General features: G+C 36.8%; 1 protein-coding gene across 1 annotated transcript in view; it reads left to right on the top strand.

The window, feature by feature from the left end:
- SCN8A (sodium voltage-gated channel alpha subunit 8) overlaps nucleotides 1–14,786 on the top strand; it is a 180,167-nt gene that overhangs the window by 45,951 nt on the left and 119,430 nt on the right. The window contains exon 3 of the mRNA XM_023524541.1: nucleotides 5,532–5,861. Within this exon, the coding sequence (XP_023380309.1) occupies nucleotides 5,586–5,861 (276 nt within the window). The 5' untranslated portion in view covers nucleotides 5,532–5,585. The remainder of the gene's footprint in view (nucleotides 1–5,531; nucleotides 5,862–14,786) is intronic.

Below are 14,786 nucleotides of genomic sequence, written 5' to 3'. Positions count from 1 at the left end.
TAGCAATTAGACAACACAGCCTCTCCGATTTACTGGTAAGTTTACTTATGTGTAAAATAAGGATAGTTGGACTAGATAGTCTCTAAGTTCTTTCTAAATCTAAAACTTATTTTTACTCGTTGCAAATTAACTTCCTCAGATGGAGGAAGAATTTAAGCTCATTTTAATGGATGAATAGTACTTAGATAAGAAGGGAAGAGACTTCAGGAGATTTCAAACAAGAAAATGACAGTGTATTTGGGAGTCAGTGAAAATAACAGTGACTAGACTTTTTATTAAGTGAGGCTGAGTCAATTGGATATCCATGTAGGAAAAAAATTAACCTTTACCTCTATCTCACACAATATACAAAAATCAATTCCAAATGATTTGAAATCTAAGTAAGAAAGTGGATTCAGTCAAATTAAGAACTACAGTTTATCAAAAGACACCATTAAGAAAGTAAAAAGGAGAAAAATATTTGAAATGTATCTGACAAATGACTTGTGTGGAGACTATACAAAGAACTCCTACAAATCAATAAGAATATGCAGATGACTCAATAGAAGAAGTAGGCAAAGACTTAAAACTGCCATTTCACAAAGGAGTATATCCAATTGGCCAATAAATATATGAAAGGTACTCAATATCAGAGAAAAGCAAATTAAAACTACAGTGAGCCAACAAACACATGAAAAAATCCTCAGCATTATTGTCATTAGAGACATGCAAGTCAGAACCGCAATGAGATACTATTTCACACCCGCTAGGATGGCTATAATAAAAAAGACAGGAAAATAAGAGTGTGGAGAAATTGGAACCCTTACATTGCTTATATTCCTGGTGAGAATGCAAAATGGTTCAGTCGCTGTGGAATATAGTTGGGCAGTTCCTCAAAAAGTTAAACATAGAGTTACCAAAGTGGACCCCGCAGCTCCACTTCTGGGTGTATTTTAAAAAGAATGGAGAATAGGAACTAAAAAAAGTACATACACACACACTATTAACAGTAGCCAAAAAGTGGAAAGATCCCAAATGTCCATCAATGGATGATGAATGAATAAACAAATTATGATACACATACTATAACAAAACCTATTCACCCACATACTACAATGTGGATGAACTTCAAAAGCTTTATACTAAATGAAAGAAGTCAGACATATAGTATGATTTCGTTTATATGAATATCCAGAATAGATAAATCATATAGACAGAACACAGACTGATGGTTGCTAGGAGCTAGGGGCGTGTGGAGAGGGGAGACAAGGAGACGAATACAGAGAAAACTGATTAATAGGTAAAAGGGTTTTACTTTGAAATGCTGGAACTGTTTTGGAACTAGATAGAGATAGTAATTGCACTACATTGTGAATGTACTAATTGCCGCTGAATTGTTCACTTTAAAATGGTTAATTTTATGTCATGTAAATTTCGCCTTAGTAAATGGTTTTCTTCTACATCTACGAGATACCACTGTATATGTGAACCCACTAGAATGGGTAAAATAAAGAAGACTATGTCATTTCCAAGTGTTAGTGAGGATGTGGAGCAACTGGAACCCTCTTGCATTTGCTGGTAGGAGTATCACTAAAGCTAAACATGTGCCGTCTTCTGACCCCAGCATTCTACTCCTGCCTATATGTTCAAAAGAAATGAATGTATGTGACCACCAAAAACATGTACAAAAAGATTCTTAGTAGCTTTATCCATCGTAGCCTAAAACTATAAACGACCTAAATGTCTCTCAAATTAGAATGGATAAATTGTACCATATTCATACATGGAATACTACACAGCAATAAAAAAGAATGAACTATTGCTACACACACAACAAAGATGAATTTTACAGAAAAATTGTTGAGTGAAAGAAGCCAGACCCTGAAGAATATATTTACACTCTATTTAAATGAAGTTCAAGGACAGGCCAAACTAATCTCTGGTGATGCATATCAGAATAACCATTGCTGCGAGGGTACAGAAGTTGGTAGTTATTGACAAGGGAGCTCAAGAGAGCCACTGAAGTGCTGGAAATAAATCTTCTCTCTCTTGATGTGAGTAGTGATTATACAGGTGTATACATATGTACACAATAACCAACCTGTCTACTTAAGAGCTGTTCACTTTATTGTATTATGTTCTACCTTAAAAAAAAAACAAAAAAACAAAAAAAAAACTAGAAAACCAAAACAAAAAACAGTCACCAGAGTAGATGTTCTTGCAAATAAGCAGTAGAAGAGAATGTTTGAGAAGTGATGTTGTAATAGGCCTTGAATGGCAATGAAATGGCAGATATTCGGATTCAGTCCTTTAACTCTGGTAAGCTTTAGGGAGGGAAGTGGCATAATGGAGGCAGATTTTTAGGGAAATGGATCTTTTGATATGTGCCTGGTGGACTGAGGGCTGATCTATGAGTGGGAGACCATTGCGGTGGGACCTGAATTAGGATGATACTATTTTAGAAGGAAACGCGGAAGAAGCATTAGTAAGGCTGGCGACTAGTTGGGCAAGGACAGCAAAGTACAACAGGGCAAAGATGACTGAGGTTTCACTCTAGATCGCTGGAAAAATGATGCTCCCAATAACAGAATAAAGAAAGCTGGGAGAATGAATCAGTTTGGGAAGTAAAAACATGTGGATTTAAGTGCTTTAATTTTGAAGTGATGACAGGCACTCGTGGGGCTCAGAAGAGCAGTTAGGGCTGGTGATGGAAATCTGAAAATCACCCACATACAGATTATTTTGAGTAGATGAGATCCCTGAAACAAAAAGTGTAACAGAGATTGCGGAAGGCCAGCCCTTAGAAAAGAAAGAGGTGGGGGGGGGGGGAAGAGGAGACTGTAGTTGTAGATAGAACCAGGATAACATAGAACAGAACTGGGAGCATTTAAGCCAAAGAGTCGAGGGATGAAGATGTAAAGGGAGAAGATACAGAAGTAGGCGAGGAAAGGTAAAGATTGAGAATGTGATCGAGAGCAGTGATGGAGAAGGCAGGAGGAAATAGAATCTGGAAGCAAAGGCAGAGAGAACTTAGCCTTGGATGGCTTTACCTGTGAAGAACCCAGTGCATGTAATCAGGTCACAAGAATTTGTCAGCATCTTCAGTGACTTTCTCTTGCAGTATTCTTTGTCCTCTAAGTAGGAACTGAGGGTGACCCAAGGGTAAGAGAATGAGTGTGGCTATGGGAGCCATGGAGTCCCAGGTATTTGGACTAATTCTGGGTTCCAGGCATAATCCTATTCTCTGTGAAAGGGTTACAAAAGAAGTTTAAGAAACCGCCTATGACTTCTGGGAATTTGCATGGCGCAATTCAACAATAATTAAGAGCGAAAACAAATGTGAGTAGGATGTGTTGAATCCTGACTTTGTCATTTTCTAACTTTGGGCTACATTAGGTCTCTGTGCCTCTGTTTTCTCATCTGTTAAATGGGGATAATATAATAATATCTACCTCATATGTTGTTCCTGAGATTAAATTAGTGAATATAAGCAAGGCACTTGGAACAATGCCTGAAGCATAGTAAGAATGTGACGAATGTTAGCTAAGGTCATGAGAAAGCTATAGGAGTTTACAAGGGGAAAAATTAGCGAAGGCCAGAGCTTGTGGGAGGGCTCTGGAGGAGTGGAGATTAATTGGGAGGAGGTTCAGAGATAGATAGGAGGAATGGAATGAGGGGGAAGGAATTCTGGTTTGGGGCAAAGATGAATTAGTCTTAGATCAGTAAAGCCATTGGCATTTGCATGTGATTTATTTGATGACCCTGACGATTCCTGATGATTCCTGCTGGGGAGTAGTGGGAGAGCAGGATAGGAGGATGGATAACTGATATTTTCGTAATAAAATAAGTGTGAGTTGGGGAGTCAGAGTTCTTTGGTAGTGATTTTCATCCTGGCCCCGTGACTTTGAGCAAAGTTATCCCATCTGTTAGGACCCCAAATTTCCTAATCTGTAAAATGACATGGACTGGATCTGTCAATCCCTTGCAGCTCTAAAATTCCATGCTTCATACATGAAAATGATTTCTTTAACCCTGCCATCTGTGGAACAGTGTGTTTTTGCCTAGAGTGAAGCTAACAGGTCTATGTGGGGACAAACTTGTGGTTCTGGCCCCATTTGTCCCATATTGTGAGTCAGCTGACTAGCCCGCATAGGAACACTACACACTGCCTTTGCAACACTTAGCAATCACTACCACCAGAGAAATCTGGGATCTCTGCTTGTGTATTTATGAAAGTAGCACTTAGGTTTTTAACTCCCAAATTAGTTAACTCTACTACTGTTGTCTTGAGAAGCCTCAGGTTTTATGGATACTTGCCTTGAAGTGGACCCTGAAGGCTAAGTAGAAAGAAGGGAAAGAACAATCATTAGCCTTAAAAAAGAATTTCCTGGATTGTGTGTGGAGCTCACAAAACTAAAGGAAAGAGCAGCACCATGAGCACCAGGTGAACTGCCAGTAACACCCTAAAGGTTCATGGTAAGACTGACCTGCTTGGGTCACTTTGTGACAGTAAAGGAACACTATTGCTTTTGGCATTAGGGATCCTTTGTCTAAAGGCATGGATTTAAATAACCCAGGACTCTAGTTAAATGTAAGGAGAAATGGGCTTTTCAGACACCATGCTTAGAAATCATTGGCTCTGTTATGTCATAACTTCAGTTTCTCTTTTTAGAAGGGAATTTTGGTTTGTTACTCCATTCTCACTTCCTGTCCTTCCTGGCTTGAGCCCCTGTCCAGTTGCACACAGGCCTTTCTGCTGTCATTTATCCTGCAGGGCTGCAGTGTTGTTGCATCAGAGGAAGTCCTCTAAGATTCCTCTCCCATTCGCGTTTTCTTGCTGCTGAGTGTGAGGTACATAGAACAGTGTCTGCCCTCTCCACAGAGAAAAGTGCTTTTCGTTTGTCCCTGGCAGGAGCTTGGTCATCAAAGAAAGTACTTCTGGGCTTTTATACTGGATGGATTTTACACAACTTTGTGAATTGAAAAATAACTTGAAACTGAGGAGCCGAGGCAGATGGAAGTTATTTTATCTATAATTTGTGCCTCCAAAGTTTTAAAGGGTTTAGTGTTTTCAGAATCTGAAATTTGAAAACAGTGACCATTTGTGTTGTCCTTGGAAGAAAGGGTGTTTCTTTGGGGAGTGGATTACCAAGAAAGACGGGCATACAAGCAGTCCAAAGCTAACTTGTACCCCTGGTAATATTAAATATGCCTTATTAGTTTAGAATATAAGTTCCTTGAGGGCATGGAATATATCTTTGTAACTGTATGTGGTCCTAACAGGGAGTTGCATCTAAGTAAATAATAAATACTAGCAATTCGGGAGACTCCCATCTTTTGATCTCGCTGGCTGATCATTCCCCTGAGGGGTGGTTATGAACATCACCTAGTCTATTCACGCCACAGATTTTCTGAAGAGAAAAATAATTGTGTCACGGAAGAAACTATGTGTTGCAAAGATTGTGAATAAAGTTTGAGAGAGAGATGGTTTAGCCTGGCCTCTTTTTAGAGCAGTGATTGATTAATGCTGTCTGTGTTGCTTTTTCTTCCAGAGCTGACCTGTCCTGGACGCAGCATAACTAACGAAGCTGCTGCAGGATGAGAAGATGGCAGCGCGGCTGCTCGCACCACCAGGCCCTGATAGTTTCAAGCCTTTCACTCCTGAGTCGCTGGCAAACATCGAGAGGCGCATTGCTGAGAGCAAGCTTAAGAAACCACCAAAAGCCGATGGCAGTCATCGGGAAGATGATGAGGACAGCAAGCCCAAGCCAAACAGTGACCTGGAAGCAGGGAAGAGTTTGCCTTTCATCTACGGGGACATCCCACAAGGCCTGGTCGCAGTTCCCCTGGAGGACTTTGACCCATACTATTTGACGCAGAAAGTGAGTTGGAGGAGGAGGAGGAGCAGCTTCAGATACCCCTTTCCTAAGAGGCTTAGGGGAGATGAGGGAGAAAGAACTGTGTCTCTTTGCCAAAGTTCGGATAAGTAGTTAACCTTTTGTTTCATTTCTGGCTTATAGGGGTTATTTTTCAGTTTAATTGCCTTTAAGGATCATTTGTGAGTCATGGCACTTCTCAACTCTGTTAATAAGATTTAATGTTTTTGGCTGCAGGCCAGATCAGAAAAAAGACATAAATGAAATGGAACTGTTTAATAGAGTTAAAGAAAGATGGCATAGTAAAAGAAGGTACAACCCTGCAGAATCTCTGTCACACACACATTCAGAATTCTATCTTTGAATATAAAGATGGCGTTAGTATTGTGATATTAACAGAGCCTGTTTTCAGTATAAGAGAGATGATGGGCTGTACTCTTATCCAGCCTTATTTGTGACATGAGAGCATAGGTAGCTGTTGGGCACTGGAATAGAATAGAATAAGCCAAACTGGGCCAGTAAGGAGAGATTCCACATCTTTGGCCTTGTTACGCAGTTGTCCAGATTGAGCCAGCACTGATTCTTGCCTTAATGTCAGTCCTGTTACTCCTGCAGTAAGAAGCACGGGTGAAAGAAATACAAATCTTCATTCGGTCAGATTTCAAACTTCCCTAACAAATGTTTGACCAAATCTTGGATTTCTTTTTCATGATTATCTTGAAACAAAGCAACAAGTAGAGAAGCAAAGCCTCCTGGCTTATAATCAACCAGCCAAGTAATTAGCCATTGAATACTGAGGACTGACATTAGACACCATTTTAGGGGATCCCTCATTCAACAGGTGTCATTTAAAGAATTAAATCGATAGGTGTTACCAGATGAGGGGGGAAAGTCTTTGTATAATTACATATTTACAAATATAAAGCTTAATTAAACTGCCTTTATTAACAGAACTACCTTATAAACTGCCCTTAACTAAATTACCTTTTAGTCTTTACATTTTGGAAGAAATTTCAGTTTCTTTGGGTTAATAGTGGGACAGAAGTAAGACAAGGCCAATAAATCTCTTGACATAGTTGGAGAGGCATTTTTAGTGGAGGATGGCAAAAGCAATTAAGACATTGTATACACAAAATGGTCCTTTACGTGTGTACTTATGTTGCAGCTCGGAACAGCTACTTAATAGGAAAAAGTGGAACCAGTAGCCTGTGTCTTCCACTGGGAAAATTTGAAAGTTAAGGAACAAAACGTGATATGATATAAAGAACAGTAGACTGGAAGTGAGAAATCCTGACTCTACCATAATTCACCATGTTTATTATTTATATCTTTCTTTTTTAGTATATGTATTGTTCAAGCTACCACAAATAATTAATGGGAAAAGAAAGTAATAAATGAAGAGAAAAACTTCTCAAAACTAGTTCATGTCCTTTAGCAAGTCACTTCACCTGTATGGGCTTAAATTTTCTCATCTAGACACAGAGAAGTTGAACAGAATTTTTGAGGATTTTTTTCAAATATGAAGTTCTGGGACAAAGTAGTTTTCCTAAGTTCATTGATTTCCCCATTACCTCTTCTCTTTCTTAAAGTCTAACTTTTTTTATCTGGGCTTTTGCAAGTGGTAGTAAGTATGCGAGAGAGGAGGCAAACTTTAACTTTCTGGGTAAGGGAAAGGAACATGGGTCCTTGGGACTGTTTTAGAGAATTGTTTCATTCATTGTAGAATTTCGAAATGTATTTCCCTCCTCTTTTCTATGACCTTAGAAAAAGAATGACAAATTTCTTTGGTCTTAATAGAAGTAAAAAGAAATGACAAATCTCAGGGTTCAAGTTGTGCCTATTTAGATAAATTTGGCCAATTGGTGTAACTTTTTTTTAGAAAATACTCTTATAGCAATAGCAGATAGGTAAAGCCCGTTGGACTCTGACTTTTCAGGTGACTAAAACTTCTTTGCTTTTCCTCTTTGCTTTTATTTGAACTGTGTATTTTTCCAAGTCAAGTACAAATTAAATTTCCTTTTCTTAAACCTGACAATATATGAAAAATATAGAGAGCTATTTATTGTCAGAGCCCAATGTTCCTTGGCATGCCTGTTTTCCTGGTTCCTGCTCTATAGACAGCCTCTTTCCATTAATAATGTCTCAGAGTTTAGTGGCCCTTACTTGGGAGTGAGGACTCAAAGAGAAGAGGACTCTGGCTCTGATCAAGTATCATTTCTTAGGTAGGCCATGTGTTGATAAGGGCTTTTCGTGATAAAAAGACTGACTTCAGCCTTTGGTCTCACCACAAGGGAAATAGTTCATGGAAAAGATAATTTCAATGGTTGGGGTTTTTTTTTTTTTTTTTTAATCCATTTTTAAAAATTGCAAAATATACACCATGTAGAAAAGTTCATAAAACATAAATGCATAATTTAATGATTATTATAAAGCAAACAAACTAACATCCATGACAGGAAAGAATATTAGTACCTCAGAAGTATTAATTGTACTTTTAAGTAAGGGATTTTCCAGCTGATTAAATAAGCCTGTTCAAGTTTACTTGCAAATTTTCACTTGGTATTACTAATACTTTGTACTAACTAGGCCAAATTAGCAAAATCTCCCCTGCAGGGAGGCACACTGGGGATTAAGCCACAAATCAAAAAATCCTGAGAGTAGAAATGACTTTACAAGGACATTTCCTTCCATCGTTTTTCAAGGGCTGCCTTAAATAATTCTTACATTATAGAACTTATTTTCTTCGCTAAATGATTCAAAAGGATTTATCTTTTCCTCAGAATTCTCATTTTCTAACTGCTTAATAAGTTTTGCGACTCTCATAGAGATTTGTTTCTTATTTCTTCCCCCTCTTTATTTTAGAGGGTGAAAGAAAACTAGTTCCAGGCCTGTTAGTGAAGTTCTAGTTTCATCCCATTGTGGATTTCACACTATCCAGGGACACAGGGCCTTAAAATTTGTGTATCACATTTTCAAGACACTCATACAGCTGGCACTGGTTTGAGTTATCATAAGCTTCTTGTCCTCAGTAGTGCTGTCCGTGTCGCATTTCACCTGACTTTCCCAGCTGGTCCCTGAAACAACCTGGGTCATCCCCTCTTTAGATTTTCTGAGACTTTCTAGTGCTATAACATTTTCTTTGCCTCTTGGTACTTTGTTCTGATGTCTCCTTTCTTTGGCTTTCTTGTTTTTCAACAGTTTCCTGCAAAAAAATTGAATTTGAGGACCATTAAAATTTTTTATTTAATTTTTAAAATAGGCAATATATTTACATGGTTAAAAATACAGCAAAAAAAATATTCAGTTAATAAAAAGTATTCTATAAAAGTGAATTCAGTAAAAAATCTCCCCTTTGCACCTCACCCTCATCTGCCTATTTCCTGTCTCCCTGCGTAGGTAGCCATTGTTAGTAGTATCTTCCAGAGTTTCTTTATATATGTACAAGTGAAAACAAATAGGTATTTTAAGGAACTTGAACTATCTTTAATGCCTTTATTCTTGGTCTTCAAATTTTTATAAGCCCATTAAAAATCTTAATTTTGTTATTTTCCCTTTTCTCATACTATGGAATCCTAAGTTTTATCAATGTAAATTCTCAGTGCATTTTTTCCCCTTCCATACTTTTTTAGTGAATCAAATCAAGGACTCTTTCTCTATTGCTTGAAGTGTATCTCTTCACTACAACAAATACTCTCCAGTGCTTAATAATAACTTGTTGAATTTTAAATGGCCATATATAGTCTTAATAACTGTCTTAGGGCATTAAGAAAGTCAATGAATTAAGTCGAAAGAAGCACTTCAGAGTTGGCTCCTACCCCTTTTCTTATTTCTTAATTCTTATGTGTGTCCTCTATTTAATGGGTATCCCCTCTTAGAAGAAAGTCCTATAAACAAAAACCCGAATTACAGAAATGACTCATGTGCCTTTAAATAGGATACATTCTGTTACATTAAAAAATTATATTTAGTTTCCCAAAGTTCAGTTTATCTTCAGCTTTTTATGTTTACCTTTTCCTGCAAATCGAAGGCTACCTAGAATCATAGAATGTTAGAATATGATAGCCTTGGATATCCTCTAGTTCAGCCTCCTTATTTTGTAAATTTAATGAGGTATGAAGTACTTTGTTAAAGCCAATACCACCATCAGTATATATTTCTAGTTCCCTACTTCTCTAATTTTTCATTAATTGATCCTCGCCTTGATCCAGTTGGCTTTGTTTTTCTGAAGCCAGGCAGGCAAATATATAGATACCAAAAAAAAAAAAAAAATACAGAAGACGAAATCCTTGCTTTTTCATTCACATCCCTGATAATCTCTATGCAGTACTTCTGAGGGAAAGGATGACATTTGTATTTTATCGTCTCAAGTGAAGGAGCTCAGAGTAGTCTATGCTAATTATGCTAATAGCTAATATCCCACCTATCTTATAGGGTTTTTGTGAGGATAATTTCTTGGATACCTTATACAAAACAAAATTGCCTCAACCCAGCTTCATTTTTTCCATAGCACTTAGCAACACCAGACGTATATTTATTTGTTTATTGTTCATCTTCTTGTGTAGTCATCAGCTGGAGCAGTGCCCGCTCTATAGTAAGTGCTCAATCAATATTTGTTGAATGAATGAATCTTATGAGACAATGCATATGAAAACAGTACGTACTTTTATAAATGCTTTGAATAGAAAAGGTGACATGATTTTTTTCTAATGAAAAAATTTTCCATCTACCAAAACAAATTGAACTCTAGCAGAGAAAAGACTGATTACCAGTATGTCTTTTCTTTTCCCAAATAATTAGTTTCCTTTGGGGTCTGAGGAAGTGGATCAGGAAATGGGTTTCCTGATGTTTTAGAGGTATTTTTCAGAGAGCTAGATAACTGTTGTTAAATGTTATCAGTCTTATCACTCCTCTTGCAGAACCTTAGAACTAGAAGGGACTTTATAAAAGATCATTAGGTAATAGCCTCTATCTAGAGCTCGAATCTCTTCTTGATTTACTGGTATCACGTGTGTCTTATACAAAGGCTATTATTTCCTGAATATTTTAAGTTGTTTTGTCATGTCTACCTTTATTAAGTATTTTGTTTTTTTCTTGGCTGTGTGAGTTGTATTAACTGACTGTAAAGGAAATGAGAGAAGTTGACATGGATATATAGCACCTTGAGTTGCCTCATAATAAGTATTTCCTGTATGTGAGGCATTGGGGGCATTGGGTTCTCCTGGGGGAAAACAGATAAATAAAGTCCATTCTTTACCCTTGAGTGGCTTATAACATGGTAGCATATAATGTGATATCACTTTTGACAAGGGGGCTCTAGAATGAGCCTTACTTAATTACTTCATAGTAAGTGTGGTATTTGAAATTCATCTTGGATTTTAGAGAAGAGGGATAGACTGGAATATTCTAGAAGAAAGAACAATATGAAAAAAGGCTTAGTGACAAAGACATAGGACAGTTAAGAAAAAGCTGAGTAGTCTAATTTGATTGGAATGTGGGGAATCGACTGAGGAGCAATGGGAGATGAGGCTGGAAGGGAGAGCTGGAGCCAAATCATGGAGGACTAACAATGTTGGACTAAGAAGTTTGGTGTTTATTTGATAAGCAGTAGAGAAGTACTGAAGATTTTTTAATGGAGTGAGGAAATGTGAGCAAAGCTGTGCTCTAGGGACATAGATGTGGCAGTGATATGTGTGATGGACCAAAGGGAAAGAGAACTGGGACAGAGAAACCAGCTGTGAGGTAATGAGGGTCTGAACTATAGTGGTGGAATTGGAGGGGAATGGATGAAGTCAAGAGTCATTATAGAGGTGAATTGATAGGATTTTGTGATTGTGGAGAATAAAGGAAAGAGTTGAGCATTCAGTCATTCATTTGATAAATTGTTATTGAGCATTTTCTGTATGCCCAGCCTCTGTTTCATACCCTTCAGAACAAAACAGACAAGTTCTATACATTCTTGGAACTTAATTTTTGTTGGAGAGATAGATGATAATCAAGAAATAAAGTCATTACAGATAATGATAAGTGCATTGATGAAGGTAATATGGTCTAGGTGCTTTAGTTTGTGGTGTTCTAGCTTAGTACAGAGACTAAACTTGGAGAATCCAGCATAATCAAAGGCTGTCAGCTTGCTCTAATATTAATGTCTTAAACAGGCCTTTAGCTAATACTAAATTATAATCTTTAAAAAGACCCATAATGCAGATATTCTGAGTTGTTTAAAAGCTAGCTAGTATTGTTACTCTGTTAAGAGTTTGCTCATCTTAGATTTTTACATAGGCAGGAGTCCAGTACATTTTAGCATCAGTGTGAGCTACAGGAGTACCTACAGATAAACCTAGAATTTTCTACAGAAAGGAGCCTCAAGTTCAGGTCTTCTCAAGTCTTTGTACAAGTACTAAGTTGGAATTCCAAATATCTGAGCTACACAGTGTATAAGAGACAACTTTTTAAAATAAATTTATTTAAATTAGTTTCAAGTATAAAGTACGTTGGTTAGACATTTATAATGTTCATAAAACAATCCCCCGAATTGCTCCCTCCCTCCACTTAGCCATCATATTAATGCTAACCTCATTCCCTCTGCCATGCTCCCCATGCCCAACTATCAACTACTAATTTGTACTTCTTTAACCCTTTACCCCATTCTTTCAGCCTCCCAACCCCTCTCCCCTCTGTCTGTCACCAAATTGTCCACTATATTTGTGTCTGTTTTTGATTAGGTTGTTCTTTTTGTTCCTTAGATACTGCATATAAGTGAAATCATATAGTATCTATCTTTCTCTGTCTGACTTATTTCATTCAGCATAATAACCTCTAGGTCCATCCATGTTGTTGCAAATGGTAGGATTTCATTTTTTTTAATGTCTGAGTGATATTCCATTGTATATATGAACAATAATTTCTTTATTCAATCGTCTGTTGATGGGCATTTAGTTTGCTTCCATATCTTGGCTATTGTAAATTATGCTGCAATATTGTAAATTATGCTCCAAAATATTGGAGTGCATAGATCTTTACAAATTATTGTTTTGGTTTTCTTTGGATAAATACCCAGAAGTGCAATTGCTGGGTCAAAAGGTATATCCATTTTTAATTTTTTGAGAAACCTCCATACTGTTTTCCATAGCGGTTGTACCAATTTGCAATCCTGCCAACAATGTATAAAGGTTCCCTTTTCTCCGCATCCTCGCCAACACTTGCTGTTTTTTGATTTATTGATGATAGCCATTCTGACAGGTGTGAGGTGATCTCTCATTGTGGTTTTAATTCGTATTTCTCTGATGATTAGCGACCTTGAGCATCTTTTCATATGTCTGTTAGCCATCTGTATTTCCTCTTTGGAGAAGTATCTTTTAAGGTCTTCTGCCTATTTTTTAAATGGATTGTTTATTTTTTTGTTGTTGAGTTGTATAAGTTCTTTATAAATTTTGGATGTTAACCTCTTATCAGATGTATCATTAGCAAATATCTTCTCCCAAATGGTCTGTTGTCTTTTTCTTTTGTTTATGGTTTCCTTTGCTGTACAAAAACTTTTTAGTTCGATGTAGTCCCATTTGTTTATTTTTTTCTTGCCCGGGGAGATATATCTGAAAAGAAATTCCCATTAGTAATATCAGAGAGTTTACTGCCTGTTTCTTCTAAAAGTTTTGTGGTTTTGGGTCTTACATTTAAATCTTTAATCCATTTCGAGTCTATTCTTGTATACGGTGTAAGAAGATGATCCAACTTCTTTTTTTTTTTTTTTTTGCATGTTTCTGTCCAATTTTCCCAACATCGTTTATTGAAGAGACTGTCTTTACTCCAATTGTATTTGTATTACCTCCTTCGTCATATATTAAGTGAATGTATAGATGTGGATTTATTTTTGGGCTCTCTGTTCTGTTTCATTGATCAATGTATCTGTTTTTATGCCAGTACCATGCTGTTTTGATTACTGTAGCCTTGTAGTATAGTTCGATATCAGGTAGTATGATATCTCCAGCTTTGTTCTTTTTTCTCAAGATTGCCATGGCTATTGGGCATTTTTTATGGCTCCATATAAATTTTAGGATTGTTTCTTCTAGCTCTCTGAAAAATGCCATTGGTATTTTGATAGGGATTGCATTGAATCTATAGATTGCTTTGGGTAGTATGGCAATTTTAACAATGTTGATTCTTCCTACCTATGAACAGGGTATATCTTTCCAATTATTTGTATCTTCTTCAATTTCTTTTTTCACTAACTTATAATTTTCTGGAAACAGGTCTTCTACCTTCTTGGTTAATTTGATTCCCAGGTATTTTATAGTTTTCGATGTAATTGTAAATGGGATTGTTTTCTTAATTTCTCTTTCTGAAAGTTCATCATTAGTGTATAAAAATGCCACTGACTTCTGAATATTTATTTTGTGACCTGCTACTTTATTGAATTCATTGATCAGTTCCAACAGTTTTTTGGTGGAATCTTTAAGGTTCTCTACATATAGTATCATGTAATTGGCAAATAACAAGAGTTTTACTTCTTCCTTTCCAATTCAGATGCTTTTTAATTTCTCTTTCTTGTCTTATTGCTGTGGCTAAGACTTCCAATACAACGTCGAAGAGGAGTGGTGAAAGTGGGCATCCTTGTCTTGTTCCTGATCTTAAGGAAAATGCTTTTAGCCTTTCCCCATTAAATATGATGTTAGCTGTAGGTTTGTCATATATGGCCTTTATTATGTTGAGGGATGTTTCCTCTATTCCCACTTTGCTGAGATTTTGTCAAATGCTTTTTCTGTATCTGTTGATATGATCATATGGTTTTTATCTTTTGATTTGTTAATGTGGTGTATCACATTAATTGATTTGTTAATGCGGTGTATCACATTAATTGATTTGCGGATATTGTACCAACCTTTTGCATTCCAGGAATAAATCCAACTTGATCATGGTGTATGATATTTTTGATGT

This window comes from Pteropus vampyrus, unplaced genomic scaffold, assembly GCF_000151845.1.
Source record: "Pteropus vampyrus isolate Shadow unplaced genomic scaffold, Pvam_2.0 Scaffold471, whole genome shotgun sequence".
Taxonomy (NCBI): domain Eukaryota; kingdom Metazoa; phylum Chordata; class Mammalia; order Chiroptera; family Pteropodidae; genus Pteropus; species Pteropus vampyrus.
This window is presented reverse-complemented; position numbering and strand designations above follow the sequence as displayed.